An 18,930-nucleotide genomic window follows, 5' to 3' on the forward strand; every position below is an offset into this window, starting at 1 on the left:
AGGTGAGTGATGCATACAGCTTGCATGTGTACACTGCCATAAGGGATTTGTCCATGTGAATTTTGACCTGAGCATTTGAAAATTTCCACCTCGATTTATGTGAATCTGGCACGCAGGAACTAGATGAGAGAAATCAGAGTTCCAAGGAAAATCTGGTGGTTTTTTTGGAGCTCCAAATAAGATAGATTGGCTGAGAAGACTATCTGTCTGCCCTGTTGTGAGGCAGAGATTAAAGAGAGCTACTTTATGATGTTTGACCAACCTGTGCCACTGGCCTGAAACCAAGAGCAGTAGACAGACCTGAACAGGGAAACACTTGTAGGTTGGGTGAATGGAAGAAGTGACCTGTGTTGACTCTCCTTTCCCTGTTGCTTGACAGTTCAGTCACCTGGCCGTCTGGGGAAGCATGCTGCTCTGGCTCGTGTTCTTCGGTGTTTACTCAGCCATCTGGCCCACGTTTCCCATCGCACCAGACATGCTGGGACAGGTCAGTATGAACATTTGGCTGGGTGGGGAGCTGCCCAGCACAACTCCCTGAACGCTCACACAATGCTTGGAAAGGAATTGTGCTCTAATGAGAGTGCTTGTTCTTCTTTTTAACCTTTTCTTAATCCCTGCATTCATTTAGCTTAATCTCCTCGTTAGAAGAGCTCTCTTTCTCCCCAAAAGTGACATCATATATGGTTATGTGCACTGGGGATACTATATGACAATTCCAGTTCATGTCAATAGCAGTGAGACTGTCTCTTTCATTAGTGCCTTCCTGGTAAGATTTTGTGTGTTTGACTAAATATCATATTTATTTGGTTTTTTTTTTAATAATGGATTCTTTCTTTTCCATATATTTTGCTTTCATGGTGTTCTGTTTTTCCTTCATTAATTTAAAATAAATTGAATTTTCTTGAATATCGGATGAGGTGGTCAGAAGCAGAAGGGGACCTACCATGTTACTGATCCTTTTATATTACTAGAGGAATTCTGGATTTGTTCCTTCCACATCAGCTGAGTTCCACGCGGTGAAATTTTTCTGTCAGTGTTATTATTTCAACTCGTGGTGAGAAAATCAAGTTGCAAGCCTCTCGAAGTCATTCAGGAGCCTCATGCATGTTTAAAATAGGGGGCTACCATGAACAATTAAGGGCATAATAAGTGTAGGATAATATGTTACTCTGTAGAAGTGGAACTACTTTCAAAATTACCAACAAAATGTATTTTGTAGTAAGTTTAGACTTTTGTTTAATGGAGAGATGCTGTTTATGATACAGAAAGAAGAAAAGCAAACTAATAATTTTAACAAATTAGCTAAATATGCTTAGATTGCCACCCTTGTGTACTACAAAATAATGATACAAAAGTCAACTGATGGCAAGTCACTTAAAGATTTTTGAGGTTACTCCTGTGAGTTTGTATTCAACAAGAGTAGTCAGACATGATTTTTTTGCTGGTTCCGGCTTAATACATATTTTATTATCATGTGCCAAAACACTGAGGGTAATGGAGGCTATTGTAGATTTTCAACAGCTTTTTACAGCAGAGACAGGCAGCTGACAGGCTGGGATCAGCAAGTAATTGACTGACAGACAAAGCCTCAGTCCTCTGATAGTATTTCATGGTGATCTTTATGTGTTTCACATCAGATACAGCATCAGTAGCTCTAATTCACATTTTCATATATTGGGCAGAAATTTGATGTCAGTATCATGCAGAACCATGAATGACTTGTCTTCCACAGCAGACTTTTAGTGCTTCCACTGTCATGTCAGCCTTCTAAAATACAAACAATATGGTGAACTGTTGCTTTATACAAGAAGGGTCAGGCTGTTGCATTTAGCTTGGTGTTTCTTCTTTTTTTCCCCCAAAAATAGCTCTCTTTTTTATTGCAACTTAAGCAGAATTCATGTTGTGTTGGTCATCAACATTTACTCCAACATATAAAACCACAGGTCTCAGAACAAAAGCTTCATGTTAATAAGGCTTTGTTTTTGCTTGAATGTTTTTAGAAAGTGTTTCTATTTAACCTTTGGTTTTATGGTCTGGTTTTCTGACACTGTGACTTGAGAAGTGACGCTAATATCTTGCCAAGATGAAAATAATGTAATGTACTTTTTTTAAATGAAGAACACATTGACTGATAAAGTGTCTGCTCCAGTACTTGTGGAGTTGTGCCCCTGGGTCAGTAATTATCAATCAAAAATGTTAAGAATAGGTCATCATTCTATGAAGATGCTTTTTGAATTCAAGCAGTCAGAAATAAGCTGTTGTATCGCTTTCAGTGTGTGCTGGGGGGATCAATATCAGTTTTCTTGTATCTGTATCTACCAGCTTTCTTGTATTTTTGAGAGCAGGAGCAGCAGTGGAAGAATGTTGGGTTTTTGTTTCTTTTATCTTTTTGTAAAATCAGAGGAAGGTCCCAAGGTAAAGGGAGCTTGTTTACCACTTGCATTAACTCCCACAAAGTCTCTTGAGTAATCAGTTGCTGTCATGAAACCAGCTTGTGGTGAAATGAGCTGGGATTGTAGCTAGGCTCTAGCCTGTAAAATGAGTTATGTTGCTGCTCCCCAGACTTAAGCAATTCCTTTACCCTTGCTGTCTTCTTCATTTATAAGTAAGCAAGGTATCTTAAAAGCTTTGATTTTGTTTTAAATCTTGCCAGTATGTTTATCTTCAAATAAAACGAACTCCAGGATATTTTAGATCCTCATAGTATGCAAATCCAATAGCACTCAAAGGGAGCTGATTTTAACTGTAATACTCATCTAGCATTTGGGCCAGCCAGGAGTTCGTGCTGTCAGTAGGAGGCATAGGAGGTGCAAAACAGTTTGTTCTGTCCATTCACGAAATGTCAGAGGGGAGCCTAAGCAGACTTTTAAGTATGTGAAAAGACACTTTTTTTCTGCTGGGGTTTACTAAACTGTTTGCACTAAGTATTTCTTTATCTTGCCCATAGCATCTTGAGGATTCTCACAGGGAAGATAATACCGTTTTCCCTCCTTGAGGGCAAAGGGAAGCAACTTACTTATTCTCTGTCGTCAAAGAGTCAACGTATTTCTTCTGTTTCCCCTACAATATTCATAATGGAATACATGTGACATAATAAGACAAAACCCTGATTAAAATCTCGGTAGTCCTTGATAGAGGTTTTCCAATAGTATGACATCTGGTATTTTGGAAGTAAACTCTCTGGCTGTTTTGGGGGAACCTTTTCAGAATGCAATTTTTCTTTAGTAGTATAAGCAATAGTAATAGAAGAGCAAGGAAACCTTTTGGTAGCTCTTTTGGCTTTCCTGAATATTTGCACTTTTTCAAGTGAAGTTCTTTTTATAATTGCAGAGAACAGTGACACTGAGAAAAGTTGATGCCTTTTTTTTATTGTCTTGCCTTTGGAGCTAAGATACTTTAATGGAACTCACTGCATTTGAATGGGCACTTCCAGATGATAGTATTTTGTACAGTATATGAATCCTTTCCCACCCTTCTGTAGTTATGACTTACCACCACAGATTGTTGAAAACAGGGAGATGTCTGTGTTTTTTAAAAGCTACCTACTTTGTTACTCATTAATTATAAGAGGCAGTACAGAAATGTACTGCTCTGAGGATGTGACTGCCTTTTTAATGATCATTTTCATGAACTTTTGGGACATTAACTCATAATCCAGTGATATTTTGTTGACCAGCACATTAACCATAGTTCTACCCTCCTGCAATCTTGGCTGTTGTGTTTGTTTGCCTAGGGATGGGGATTTGGTGTCCTGAAGGGAACAGTGAGCGCTAACAATTGTGCTTATTTCTTGCGTATATCATATACATGGTGTGTGAGATATTCTGTTCATATTCCGTTGTGTGGATTTCTTCATAGGAATTGAAGCATACTTTAGGTTTATGGGAATAATATTGCACTGTTTAGGATCAAAGTCTCTCTGTAGGTATTGCCACCCACACACATACCTAAATACCTGTACCTGAAAGTGTGTACAGGAAGGAGGATGTTATGACAGTGATTATGCTTTGAGTCTTGATTTAGATGTTATTTGAGATAATAAAAACAGATTTCTTCATTCCCTGCCTTGAGCTGAAATTTTTAGTGTTTTAAGGGAGAGTGGGGTTGGCAGGGAAGGGATGTTGCCGTCACCCCTCTGAAGTGTCTGCTGTTGTTGATGATGAAAAGACTGCTTCTTAGATGTGATTTTTATTTTTTTTTTACAGTTTATTTACCTTAATATAAGTGTTGTGTTTTGTGTCTGCCTCATTAGTTGTTGTTACTATTAAGGAAATTTCTTTAGGAAGATGAGTATCAGTATCATTCCCCCTCTGCCTAGAGGAAAGGGGGTAAAAGAGGGGGAGTTTTAATCTGATTTTGAAAGGGTCGTTATTGTGGTTATTCTACAGTACAGGTTAATGTTCCTAATTTTTTTGACATTTGCTTTAAGCTGTGTGTGGTCATATCAGAACTGGGGTTTAAGAATCTTTTTGTGTTTGAAACCCGTTATCTTGATCTCAGGACATCAGGAAACCCATCTTACCGAACCTCATGGCTGGAGGTTTTGAAGTTGGAGCTGCTGCACTTCCCAGTTACTTTTATACACCTGTAGTTGAGAGAAAACTCATCAAATCACAGTCCAAATAATTGTACCACCAGCATAGTGGAAACAGCTCTATGTAAGAACCACTTTCATAACTGTAATGGCAGGTGTGCTTTTATTTGCTAGTGCTCTTCACATCCTAGACAGAAGATATTTCTTGATTTTTCCAACTGAACTGTCAAATTCTTGCTAGGTTATTTGTCTGCTTATAAAGACTTTAAAGAAGTTGTGCATGAACTTTACCTGGATTAAAGGTGATTTTTAAAAGGTCCCAGTAATGGAGATCCCATGTAATGTGACAGTAGCAGGACTTGCCTGTATTAATGGTTTGTTAAGAAAACATTTCTTCCTCCTTTAGCAAAGCTTCCCATTCCTCTGTGTATGGCATTAGCAAGACAGGTTTGCCTTGACTGGTGCACTGTTGTTGGCTTTTGAGGGACGGAGGTGATGCAGAAGATGGGATGGACTCTGGTTGCACAGTCAGTTTTGTAGTTGGCCTTGAGTCTGAAGCTCTCTAAAATCTTTCTGGTTGAGTTCTTACTAAAGCGTGTGAGAACTTCATGGGTTACTAGACTTGGAAACAACACAAAACAAACCCGAAAAATCCTGAAGGCGAGATAATCATTATTGCAGTGTAATAAACAGGTTTCACATTACTGCTCTTTCAAATCCACACTGCAAAACTGACAGCTTAATGTACATTTTCATGTTTTCCAGAACATTTTTGTCTTTCTCTCTACATTTGAATCTTTTTCCAGAGGTCTCAGTTGTTGTTCTTTCTGGCTTCTCATATTTCTGCAGTTTGGTGCTAGTTAGAAAATTGGCTGTTCTAATTGTGGTTTGTTTGTCTACAATTGGTTGCACATTACATTGTGGTGTCAATGTTTTGGTTGGTGAAAATGCTTCATCCAGCTGTTATGCACAAGTCAGACTTGGCCTGCAGACTGAGGTCCTTAATGCCTGCTGATCATGTTTGTTTTTATTATTATGCACAGAGGTCTCCATGGCACTTGATGTGGTTTTGGAACTTTTTCTGCTCTTTTGGACTAGGCTCTGAGCAGGCAAATTAGACTAACGAAGCATGCATATATTTTTAAGCATCTGTTGAAGGAGTGGGTTTGTTGTTTTTGTGAGCCACACATGGCTTTCAGAAATTAATCTCTCACTTCTAGATCTCTGGCATGGTCTTCTACTATGTCATACAGTGCAAAGATGAAAAAATTGAGATAAATGAATGTTTTAATAAACCCTGAATGTGAAACTAATAGATTAAGCATGCTTATTTTCTGGAGGTAAATCCCCCAAAACATCCCCTTTACCTATTTGGCAGCTCTGCAGCAAACCTGTCCTAAATATTTCTAAAAGATGTCCCAGACTTAATTTTTCCTTTGAAAATATTTTATGAAGACTTTAAAGCAGGATTGTATAGGTAGCTGAGTCCAACACTGTGCTGGCGTTTCCTATCTAGAGCCATGTGAAAATAGGATTAAGCCATGATCATAAAAACTCATTCTGGTTTGGGAACTAGCAGTGCAGAGCAAGGCGGTCAGCTGGCCTTTAAACTTCTCTGAAGTCTTCATGTTTCTCTGAAGTCTTCAAGACTTCCGTTTTGATTCCTGCCCTGCAGAAGAGCTGGGGCTGGCAGGTGAGTGTGTTAGATGGGGGAGCAATAGGAAAGGGAGCGGTTATGAATGGTTACCCCGGGGTTGCACAGATGGTGCATAAGAGGTCAGCTGTTTTTCCTTCAGTGTAGCAGTATAATCTGGATACCAGCCACACTGTCTGGCCAATGTCTGTTTGGAGATCAGGTAGCCTTAACAAGTTTAAATGCTGCTCAGTAGCTTAAATAGAAATACAGAACATTTACACTTCTGTGTAATTGGCTGATTATCCAGATTTACTGGCTTTGGACTGGGGTGTAGCGGTGTCCAGGAACAAGCTCCTTCACTCAGGATAGAATTATCGTTCTATGGTAATGGACTGTGCTTCAAAAGTTGCATCTTTTTTCAGTTTGGAGTCCAGTGTTGCTTCATGTCATTCAAAATTTCCCCAAATTGCTTTTTTCATATGTTAAAAAGTAGCAAAGCCTTGTTGCAAGCTCGTGGAAAGATGTTTGGAAGATATCCTATTCCGTATTTTCTTAATTAGAAACAGCTGGCTTTTAAATAGAGAAGAGCAGCTACTGTATTGTACGAGAGGCAGTGTGTACTAATACTCGTCTACAAAAAAATTCTGTGTTTTGAGCCCCGTTGACAAGCAAGAACAAACTAACAATGTATGACTTGCTGTACTGGATCAGAGCATTCCTGATGTAGGTTGTCTTCTGCATTAGAAACTTAAGGACAAAAACCAAACAGCTCTGCAGTGTGGGTTTGTCATGTGTGACAAGGGTTTGTGTGCATCTTAGTAAGAAAAAACTTTTTTTTTCCTGTTGGATAGCATAACTGGAGAGTAGCCAAACCGTTTTTATGTCTTTTATGAAGCACTCAGCCTCTGTGGGATCTTTTGCAGATGAACTTTGTAGGCTAGCAGTGTGCTACATGGTGGGGTGGGTAGGGTGGGCTGGAGGGCAGTGCAAGAGGCTTCGTAGTCAGGAGATTTGGATCTGCCTCTGCCTGCATTCACTATGGAGCACTGCTGTGTGAGCTTGTCATGTGTGGGAATCGGCCGCATTTCCAGGCAGCGTGAAGGAATCAAGCAATATCCTGTTCCTATGCAGAGGTTACTGCCTAAATGGTCTGAGATGATGAGGAGAGGTAGGAGACAGAGGACTTAAAAGTAGATCAATATGCTGCTATTCCTATAATCTGTAGGACAGAAAGAGAGGAAGATGGTAATTGTGTATGTAAGTTGGTTTCTAAAAGAGTATTTAAACTCATAGCAATGAAGTGGTTGCTCCTTTGGAAAATAAGAGGAGTGGCAGATGGGATCTATTTCAGAGGGCAGGAGGTGACTGTCTTTGAGTTGGAATTAGTGGTTTTATGGCTTTCTTTGGTCACACTTAAGTCACTTTGTTTTCTGATGGATGCAGGGAAGCCCAGATAGCAGATATTTGGGGATTGGTTGGGGTCATTGTTTTTACCTTCATTCCTTGGGGACAGAAGGGTCATGTTATGTTTTCGTTTGAATTTACATATTATAAAGGGGATATTTTTTGCGGAAGATTTTTTGTTTGTTTTGCTGAATTTGTACTCCATGCCACTGTTTCTTTCCTGCACTGTATTTTTGTAAGAGACAAGCATAACTATTTCACATGGGAAAATATTTCCAGATCAATTTGAAACATACCTTTATTCCCTTTCCTCCCTACAGTATACATTTCATGAGATCATTTTTTCCCCCAATTGTATTATGTCAAAATTTGATCCAAAAAGCCCTGAGGAGTGGAAATGATCTCTCTTATGTTGTTGTAAGGCAAACGTTGGTACAAAGGCTTCAGGAGTAGTGAGGCTGGGAGGAGTACAGCCCTTCCAAATACCCTGCCCACTGCTGTGTCAGCCAGTACAATCCATCCCCTACGGCTTTCCTGTTAACTCGAGAGTTGACGGCAGTGATGGTATCTTGTGTTGCCTCTCTACTGGCAGATGTGGTAGGCAAAAAGCAGCTCTGATCTGAGTGCAATGACTTCTGAGAGTGCCTTTGGGCTTTTGAGTCTGTGAAGGAAGTCAAACTGCACCTCTTTGGCTTGTAGTGCATAGTTTCTATTTGGGTATTTGTAGCACTTGAGGTGATGTATCTATACCAGTACACCTACCTTGTTGGAAGGTGTAGGAAGGAGACTGTGGAAAAGAGTCACACTGTTATAAAAGTGGCATGTACACACATTTCCAGGGAGCTGCACTTTCTTTAGATTAGTACGTTTCAGTAGGATTGATAGGAGTAAAGAACAGAATAATACAGATATTGTACATAACATAATGCCTGAAGTGTGGAAGGGCCATTCATGATTAGATGTGCCACCGTTGGTCTTTGTAGCATAAAACCCAGCAACAGCACTTCTCAATAGCTTGATGTTGCTAAGCAGGTTTCTTCCTCAACTAAGAGCTGCAGACTCTTGCTAAGCATCTTGCAGAGCTCCATCTTGCAGCTCTGGGCACATCTCCCTTTTCCAGTATATGACTGAAGGCAATTTCATGCTTACTGTAAGTCAGCAAGCCAGTGCAGAGAAAGCTTGGACAGTAGTGTTGTCACACACCAAAGACAAGCAAGTATAAACATCCTTTTTCTGTAGTGTGGGAGTGCTTTATGGAGAATGCTGGGGAGGAGAAGGAAGGATTCGGTACAGAGGCTGAACATTTAGAATAATAGTTAGAATTGACCCAAAATAGGTCAGTTTTTGTTTTGAATAAAATATTCCAAATTCATGGTGTCAAACAGCATTTTTCATTTCTCTAAGTGTACTACTTACTACTTCTTACCCTGCTCATTATCTGGGAGGTGCCTGTTCCTTCCAAAGAAATGAGCCAAAACAATATTTTATGCAATATTTGTTTTCTTCATCTCATTCTCTCAAGTGATGGACTTGTTTAGATTGAAACTATGTGTTTCTCATTTTCAGAAGGTTTCTGGGAAGGGAGAGAATGAACACCTACCAGCCATCAGTTCCACCTGTAATAGTCTGTGAGCTGCACCAATACTGAGCAAAGGAAATGCTGAGGGAGTGGGATTCTTAGTTGGAAAAAGAGCAAGGATAGAAAAGGTAGAATGAAGAAACGCTGGGTTTGAAAGTTCCCACACCGTACTCAATTCATTGCTTGCCATTACATGGGTGTGCAAAATGTGTGACTGACTCTAAGACAAGATAATATGGTTAGCAGAGTGTCATTTGAGATGTTACAAAAAATGGCTGTCACCTTTGCAAGGACTTCTTTTGTGCATTGTTTTGGAGTAGGCATCTAAGTAAACATCTGAAGGGTTTTCCTTTGATATTTATTAGTCCTCTGGTTCCTGTATCTATCCATGTAACCCGTTGCTTGCATCATGCTATTCAGCAGTGTGTATACATTCAGTAGAACTGCCAGTGTTAGGCATTTCATTTTCATGTGTGGAATAAATATGCTTGTTATGGAGTTCTGAGAGAATTTCTAAGAAAGATGTACCAAAAGGAATGTTTTTAGGCTGTTTCTATTTCAGAGAAGTATGAAGAGTACCCAGTTCAAGCTTCACTTCAACCGAAGCTGCATTCAGGGAAAGCCTTTCCAAATTCAAGTGACATTTCCCCATTCTGAAACAGAAGGATTTTCTTTGATAGAGTTATACAGTTGACTTTCATTGTGCTTTTATAAAATTGGATATCGATATAAAACAATTTTTAAAAAATGGAGGAGGGAGAAGTGAGTATATGGAGTAACAAGATGGTTATCTGGTGGGGAGCAGAACTAGAAAAAAGGTTCTGTCAATCAGTTTTTCTTAGATGCCTGTAAAAAGTGCTGTTGTCATTTGGGGTTAGGGAAAATCTCTTTGAGCTGATGGGTCTCAGCATTAATGTTCATTCAGAATGTATGTGAAGAACAGTTGAACCCTTGAATCACTGGCATCCTCACACAGACCAAAAGGTGTATGAAAGGAAACCACAAAATCTGAAATGTTTTCTGAGGACTCAATTAACATTTAGTGACAAATGTATTTGATATCAGCTATGTGTAAGGGAGAAAATATTACTGAGGAGTGTGGAATTATATCAAAAAGTTGGAAATAGCCAGAGAAGGGAACTTCTGAGCAAAATTACTGACTGAATTTAGGGTTAGAACTGTGAAGAGTAGGTGCGGTCTGTTAGAAATCAGAAGTTTATCATGTTTAAGTGTTTATCATGCTTTTTCTGTGCAAGCAAGCAGAATTGTTTAAAGCCGTATATATTCTGCATCAGCTTCTAGTGAAAATGGCCTGCAATTACTCAAATTTATCCAAGTGCTGGCTGTCATGGGCAAGACAAAGTAAACTACAGCCTCTAGTGGATCTGAATACTGTGGTTTATTTCAAGACCAGAGAGATTAGTGCTCCTACCCTGTTTAATTATTCTCATTTGCATCCTCCTAGTACACTGTTATGTTTCCTAGGTCTTGACTTGTCATCCCTGCAGGGAGGTTGTTGCTGGCCTGGAAAGCTGGGCAGAGAGTTGGGTTGGTTCCTGCTGTGCCACTGCTGTCAGTGTTGACCACCTGCAAGTGTTGCTGGTGAAGGTCCCTGGTCGTACCTCAGCATTCGCATTTATGTATGTCCCTGTTCTCTGAGATCTTCTGCCACTTCCAGGATCTTTCCTGCAGACAGCATCTTCATCTTCTTTCCAGACATTCTCCTTCATTTTTTTCTTAAGACAGTCACTTCTTTTTCATGGATCTTTCTTTGTGGCATGGAACTCAAAATACCTGGTTTTCCTCATATAAAAAGTCTAAATACAGTAGCACAGAACATGATCAACCTTGTAATTCAGAGTAGCATCTCATATCTCTCTTCTAGTTAGAGGATTCAGGACATGTCACTTCTGTTTAGTCCAAATGTTACCAAATTTACAACCAGCCTGTGCCAGCTGCAGCTAGAGCAGGTTTCTGCTTGGTTGTTCAAAATTTCAGTTTTGAGTGTTGAAAGATGCACACACACCCTCCCCCAGTTCTTTACTGCCTTGAAGCCTTAATAGAGTCATAAAACCATTAAGGTTGGGAAAAACCTGTAAGGTGATAGAGTCCAACCATTAGCCCAGCACTGCTAAGTCCACCACTCAACTATGTCCCCAAGTACCATGTCTGTATGTCTTTTAAGTACTTCCAGGGGTGGTGACTCCACCACTTCCCTGTACAACCTGTCCCAATGCCTGACCACCCTAATAGTGAAAAAATTTGTCCAAATATCCAATCTAAACTTCACCTGGCACAACTTGATGCCATTTCCTCTTGTCCTTATTGCTTGTTACCTGAGGCAAGAGACTGACCCCCACCTCACTACAACCTCCTTTCAGGCAGCTGTAGAGAATCAGAAGGTCTCCGCTGAGCCTTCTTTTCTTCAGGCTAAATAACCCCCGCTCCCTCAGTCACTGTTCATAAGACTCATGCTCCAGACCGTTTGCTATCTCCGTTGCCCTTCTCTGGACTCATTCCAGCACCTCAATGTCTTTCCTGTAGTGTGGAGGCCCAAAACTCAACACAATATTTGAGATATGGCCTCATCAGCGCTAAGTGGAGTGGGACAATCACTGCCCTGGTCCTGCTGGCCACATTGTTGTTGATACAGGCCAGGATAGCATTGACCTTCTTGGCTACCTGTACACTCTGCTGGTTCATGTTCAGCTGTCAACCAGCACTGCCAGGTCCTTTTCCACTGGGCAGCTTTCCAACCACTCTTCCCCCAGCCTGTAGCACTGCATGGGTTGTTGTGATCCAAGTGTGGGAGTCAGCACTTGGCCTTGTTGAGCTTCATACAGTTACCCTTGGCCTATCAATCCAGGCTGTCCAGATCCTTCTGTAGAGTCTTCCTGCCTTCCAGCAGATCAACATTCCTACCAAACTTGGTGTCATCTGCAACCTGGCTGAGGATGCACTCAATCCCCTCATCCAGATCATTGATAGATTAAACAGGGCTAACCCCAGTATTGAGCACTGGGGAACATCACTGGTGACCATCTACCACCTGGATATAACTCCATTCACCATCACTCTCTGGGCCCAACCGTCAAGTCAGATTTTTACCCAGGGAACAGTGCACCCATCTAAGCCACATGCAGACAGTTTCTCCAGGAGAATTCTCTGGGAAATGGTATCAAAGGCTTTACTGAAGTCCTGGCAGACAAGATCCACAGCCTTTCCTTCGTCTCCTAAGCAGGTCACCTAGACTGTTTCCTCTCCTCTGTGTTATATTTCCAGCAGACATCTGGTAAGTTGAAATCTCCCACAGGAGCAAGGGCTGACGATCATGAGACTTCTCCCAGTTGCTTATGAAATATTTTGTCTGCCTCTTTATCGTGTTTGGGTGCTCCATAGCAGACTCCCACCAGGATATTTGCCTTGTTGACCTCTCTCCTGATTCTTACTCATAAACCCTCAACCCTGTTATCATCATCATCAAACTCTAGACATTCGTAATGCTCCCTAACATATAAGGCTACCCCACCACCTCTCTTTCCTTGTCCATCTCATCTGAAGAGCTTACAGTGATCTATTGCAGCACTCCAGTTATGTGAGTCATTCCGCCATGTTTCCAGTTTTCCTGCTATGCGATGTTTTCAAGCTTGTCCTCTTTGTTATAGAAATATAACATGGTGTATATATATACCATGCTGTAGGTATTGGGGTAAATGTACTTCCATTGGGCTAATGAGCCTGCCAGCTTTTTGGGGGGAGAAGCACTGATTCCTATGTGACCATTCTCAGAAGCTTCTATGGTTTCTAACACATAATAACCCTTGCATTTTTGCTGCTTCATGAGTCTCCATCCCTTACCTCCACTGAGATGTCAGACCAAAGAACCTAACTTAAACATTGGCATGCCACCACCAGACTTATATTTAGCGAGACTGGTTTTATCCCTTTCGCCCTTCAAATCTAGTTTACAGTTCTTTTGGTGAGATCTGCTAATTGTGCAGATTTTCCCTCTGTGAGACAGGTGGACCCTGTCTGTTGCCAACTATGTTCTTACATGTTGCTGGTGAAGTGCTAATCTAGCAAATGTATATATCATTAAAGGTTTTATTCCTTTTCTCTAACACTCTTCCAATAGAAGTATATGCCTTTTGTTCTAAACCTTTCAAGCCTTGTGTAATATACACAGTATGTGAGAGATACACACTGTATAGGGTGATAATAGAGGGGAGAATGGACTTTGTTAGTCACATGGATGTGAATATTTGGACAAACATTTTTGTGCTCTGTTTCTGCCATAACCTGTTGGAAGCACTGCATTGGTCTGCATTAGCAGCATAACAGAAGTTTCCTGTGTGCGATGTGTCCATACAGTGCTTATAGGGCTTGTTTATGGTGGGAGCCCTTATGCTATGAGTGCAAAATTTCAGATTTCTGAGGGCAGAAATGGGCTGGAGACACCTGTAGAAATGACTTGCTAAATATAGTGTGTGAACATTAATGACTGTAGATACATTGTAACATCAGCTGCTCTCATCTGTTGCATCAGAGCTCTTCCCAAGGCTGGGTCTTTAGGAGTGATTAAATGTTGAAGTTTATTGCTAAACTGACAACTTGGATTGCACAAAGCAAATCAGTTCAATTTAACCTTCTGGATACTCATCAAGGGGATCCTGGGCTTTCCATAAAGTAGTTGGCATGTACAAGTCTATCAACTTGAATGTGTCTGCAGTTTTTTACACCAGTAAAAATGACTTCAGATACTGCTCTAAGACAGACTACAAGAGGGGTTGTGTGTGAGAAAGAAATGTCAAGAGGGGCAAAGAGAAACAAGAGCTGTGGAGGACATTGCCTGAGTTATATTGTGCTCATTAATTCAATTTGAGGCAGGAATGTGTGTAAATAAACCCTGGCAGCTGCAGCAGCTCTCATTTCTGCAGGGCTTTGGCAGGAATGCAGAGGCCAATGGATATGAAATCCTGGCTCTCTTTTGAGAAATTGCAGGCAGACAGCTCAGCAGCCAGGAGAAAGAACAATCTAAGATTTACTGAGAAGACGTAATCACTTTAAGCAGACTTGAAGAGTGTGGAGTTTCAGACATGCAGATTTGGAGGTAAAATTAGTGCAGACAAAAACTAAGTCATTGGAAAACCATGGGGCTTACCTAATTCTCCTGGGTTAATGGCATTATTCATGTTCCAAATATCCAGCCTTAAAATATGGAGCATGAGAACTGTAGCTGTACCATTCAGTGTCTTCAGAGTAACCTGAGTCTGGGTTTTCAAAAGCAATTGTCTGTAGGTAGTCTAGGTGTTTGTGCTATGTCCTAAAAGTCAGATATACTGACCACATTAAGTAAACTGGCTTATGTCCCAAGGAGTTTGGTCTTTGGTCCTCTTCCTGATACTGGATCCCCACAAGTGCCTGTAAGAGCATTCCCATCACTTCACATGGTCCCATAATGTATGCCCCCACCAAAATATTCAGAGGACAGATATCTCAATGGGTCCTGCAGAGCCGAGGATGGGAGACGAACAGTTCTGCAACATTTAACAAGCGATGATGGATTCTCAGATCAGTGGATTTTTCAGCTGTATTTTTTTAAATAGTAGCAGTTGCTACTTGTCTGAAACTGATTTGAATATGAGCTTGATATATCAATGCTACATTTAAAAAATTTGAGAAACCCCAAACACAAAAACCCAAACAATGTGAAGAGTACCTGACCAAAGGAGAATGCTTGGTTTTGCTGGCTTTAATCTAGAACTTTAAATAATGATGTCACCTAAAACTAAAGCAGTTTGAATTTTAAAGGCACCCAGATGAATGTTTTAATAACAGTGTTAGAGGTAACTATTAATTGATTATATTTTACCAAATGCTCAAAATGTGGTAGTTACTTTACTGATCTATGAAAAAGCAAGACTTTTTCTTCAAATGAAAACCAACTTCAGCATGGGTCTCATTTGTATCTTGGTTCCATTGTCTTCAAATATTTGCATATCCAGAAATTTATTAGAAGTGTGCTGGCAAGGGAGTCTGTGTGAAAATGAGGTCTAGTAAGGTCAGAATTATAAAGCAAAAGCTGCAACTGGAAGAATTGACCTTAGCAATAATAATGCTACTTAGTACCCGAATGTTCATTGGGTTTTGGAATATTTCTTTGCACATTAGATAAATTAGTGCCAATAAATGTGCTGATGTATTTAATTGTATTTTTTTCATGTAACAAAGTTTGTCAATAACACTTTCAAATTTCAAATTAAATTTCCTAAATAACACTTTGGAATATATATACGCTCTGACTTTACCACTGTTCTTTTCTGTAGTGCAGGCACCTATGTATAGCAAACGATAAAGCAGGAAGCATCCAGGGAGTTTCACAAACAAGCAGATTTAGGTGTTTGGATTCTGAACTGGCAGCTATTTTGTTAAATAGCTGTATCTCTGTAGCAGAAGCAGAGCTACATTAAATACACTGGCTAACACGCTGTAAGTTTTTCTTACCGCTCTTTGGGAGAATCCATGAACAGACTGAAGATTTTGTGCCTTTAATTTGAAGCAGTGATGGACATTTGGAAATACAGGTCATAAAAACAGGGAACTGGGAAAAGGCAACCCAACAGTCAAGCAGGGATAGATCCAGTCACGCCTAATACTGGCATTAATTTTGTTGAAAGTGTCATAAAAACAACAGCATACAGAAGTTTACTGGTCCTTCAGGCAGTTGAATTATAAGCTTGTCATTTGTCTGTTCCGTTTACTGTGGAAAGTATCTGTCCGAGAAGTGGTGGTCAAAACTCAGGGCAAACTGCTGAAGTCATTGGGTACATTATTTTATGCTCTCTTTATCCTCTCTTTTTTAAACTATTGTTTACATCCAGTGTTGTTGTTGTCCCTCTCAACCCAGCTCACCCTTGACACTGCTAGCTTCAAACATCATCTAATGTGTGATTTAGCAATAGAAGAGTAGCAAGATCTGTTCACACCTGCTGTCTTTCAGTAGCTGCCTCTGGGTCAGTAGCCTCTGGCTGGCTTTGCCATTCTTGAGAAACTTGAATTTTAATCATTTGCTCCTGTCAAGAGCAGCATAAGGAACACTCTTTCATCAGTCTCAGTACAGTGAGTCTGAACACACATGTGCAAGTCCCCTGGAAGTCTCTGCTTGCTGCTAGTTTTGGCTGGAATAAAATCAGTTGTGATTTGTATTCTGCCTCTTGTGCGCTTCCCTGTTGATATACAGAAAAGCATCCAGTGTTTAGAATCTGCACACAGCACAACCTCTCTGGCATGGTTGCTTTCTTCCTGCTTCTCTACCCATTGCTGCCCAGCACCCTGGTGTATATCCCCACTTAGGTATTCCTGGGTGCAGCCACAGTCATTTGGGTTCACAGTGGTTATTGCCCACACCACATGTTTTTTGTGTATGTTTGGATGCATACAGTGCTTCAGAACTTAATTTCTACTAATGTACCTGCATCGCTTTGTAGGTAAGATTTTCTCTTTGTTTCTCTTACGTCCTAGACTAAAACTCTTCTCTTGCTAGCTACTCAGAGACATATGAGGAGCAACTTTTGCAGTGTCAAGTTTGACTCCTCTTCTTCTTGGCTGGCTCCTTGCAGGGCCCCTGAGCTGTGCAGGGCTGGCAGCCACAGTCCTGCTTCCTGCTCACTCCCTGGGCCCCTTGCACCTGTTCAGTTAACCACCTCAAGGAACATCCCATCCAGAGAAAGCTACTCCTTTGCCCCAGACTGTGCAGTGCATATTCCAGCAGGGCTTCTAAAGAGCAGAAAGGACATGAGGGAGAACTTTTGTGAGCCGTCCAGCAGTCACAGCATGGGATTGAAGGGCATTTTCCAAAGTGCCCTTGATTAATTAGCGTTGCTGTGGCTAAAGACATACAGGAGCCCAGGTACAGCTTTGAGTGCTAACACTACAGGGAAGACCCTGAAGAGTCATTTCAGCGAGTTCTTTGCTTTCTATTTGATTCCTTCCTTTTTCTTCCAGTGGGACTTAAGCAGGACAGGAATCACAGCCTGGCTGGAACAGAATTTATCACAGTAGAATACATTACTGAGTTAGAGCTCTTTGTGTTTAGCTACTGCTGGCCATTTGTGTAATCTGTTAAACAGTTTGGAAAGTTTTAAACTTTGTACCACAACTCGGCTATGAAGCGTAAAACACAGCTACTGCTGTCTTAAGCTGAAAAATCAATTTGATAGTCTCAAATGTGGCTGCATTGCTATGCTTCAGTCATCACAGCGACATGCAGAGCCCTTCTTTGCCACAGCTGCACTCTGCAGTTAGGATTTAGCATTCCAAAGCCCAGTTAGCCTCCTGTTCTGCCTCCATGATCTGACTGGTTTGGGGATTTTTATTTACTGAATCAGACATCCTAAGAGGTTTTCTCTGTGCATTTTTTCCAAATGTGGAACTTCCTCCTTTTAACCTGTACTGGCCAGCATCTCAAATGAAGTGGGTTTTTTAGCCTTGAGCCAGTGATGAGTTTGAAATCTGTCTTAAGGTCATAAAGCAAGAAGCTGAATTGGATAGCAGTGGAAAAGGAAAAGATTCACCAATGTCTTATCTTGCGCATGGGCCAGTATGTGCTTTCTACCCCATAGTGTTGTCATGCCATTTAAAACACTTGATAGGGATGTATTTAATCAAATTAATTTCATTAAGAATAGTTTTCATATCTTCTAGGGGAATTGGCTTTTGTTGTTGGAGCCCAAGGCTCCATGGCTGAGAGGATGGGAATGTTAGTATGTTAAAGTAATTATTGCTGTGATTTTATAGACTAGTAGGTTGTGACCTTTCTCTGCCTCTCACTGGAAAGCTGGGGATTTCCCCCTCTGTGGTAATCAAAATTTCCTATTGTTGAATTCTTATGGTGAAAAAATCCCAAGTAGTTGTCAGCTTCCCCATAGAATCAGTCTTGTTGTGGGCTTGAGCAATGTCCCTGTAAGGCTTGGGTGGATTTTAATGTGACTTTAACTCCACCATCAATGTGTGATTTACAATATGACTACTACTATAATGGCATATTTGCCTTCAAACAATAGCTTGCAGTGCTGTGTAATTTTTTTCATTACTTGGTTGCATGTATCATGTTTGATAGCAGTACTTACTATGCTGTGTGCAAGATGATATATTCCTTGAAATCTTTTAGGGAGGGGGTGTGGGAGTACGGAATACAGTAACCATTCGTACACATGAAATATGCCAAACTGAATACTAGAATATAGGATAATCGTGGAAATGTGGTAATTTTTAAGCTTGTCTAAATTAGCTTTCTAGCCCACTGCATCATCCCCTGAAGTAAAAAAAATGATGCAGTACAGAGCCACCATCTAAATTATTAAAATATGTTCCTTGGAGAGGAGATATGTTCATATATAAGTCTAAATCAATAAAGATTTATTGGATTTTTTGATAGTACGAACTGAGTAAATAGACAAGAACGGGGCGGGGGGAGGGGTGGAATTACCAATGATCGGGTGGTGAAAAAGAAGCCCTTGTAATGAATAACATTTCTATGTAAGTAATATATATGGAACATTTTAATGACAGTATTGAAATACTGTATTTCAGCTGTACAATACTATTCCTGTAGAGGAACTTCACTAGTGCTAGTTCAAGGTCTTTTTTTTTTTTTTTTTTTTCCCCTTTGCTATGCCATTTCCCAGCCTTGAACTACTGCTTCACTTTATTGTTTTCCCATCCATCTGTTGTCTACCTATTTGACAGTGTTGATTTCTATGTATTCCCTTCCACCAT

General features: G+C 40.5%; 1 protein-coding gene across 6 annotated transcripts in view; it reads left to right on the forward strand.

Annotated features, from left to right (window-relative positions):
- Positions 1-18,930, forward strand: part of ATP8A2 (ATPase phospholipid transporting 8A2) — a 318,328-nt gene that overhangs the window by 216,852 nt on the left and 82,546 nt on the right. For 5 of the 6 annotated variants that reach the window (XM_027652089.1, XM_027652079.1, XM_027652117.1 and 2 more), the window contains one exon: positions 380-487. The exons of the other annotated variant lie outside the window; for it this stretch is intronic. In XM_027652089.1, coding sequence (XP_027507890.1) covers positions 380-487 — 108 coding nt within the window. The remainder of the gene's footprint in view (positions 1-379; positions 488-18,930) is intronic. 6 annotated transcript variants of the gene reach the window in all.

Source organism: Corapipo altera, unplaced genomic scaffold (genome assembly GCF_003945725.1).
Source record: "Corapipo altera isolate COAL_440 unplaced genomic scaffold, ASM394572v1 0, whole genome shotgun sequence".
Classification (NCBI taxonomy): domain Eukaryota; kingdom Metazoa; phylum Chordata; class Aves; order Passeriformes; family Pipridae; genus Corapipo; species Corapipo altera.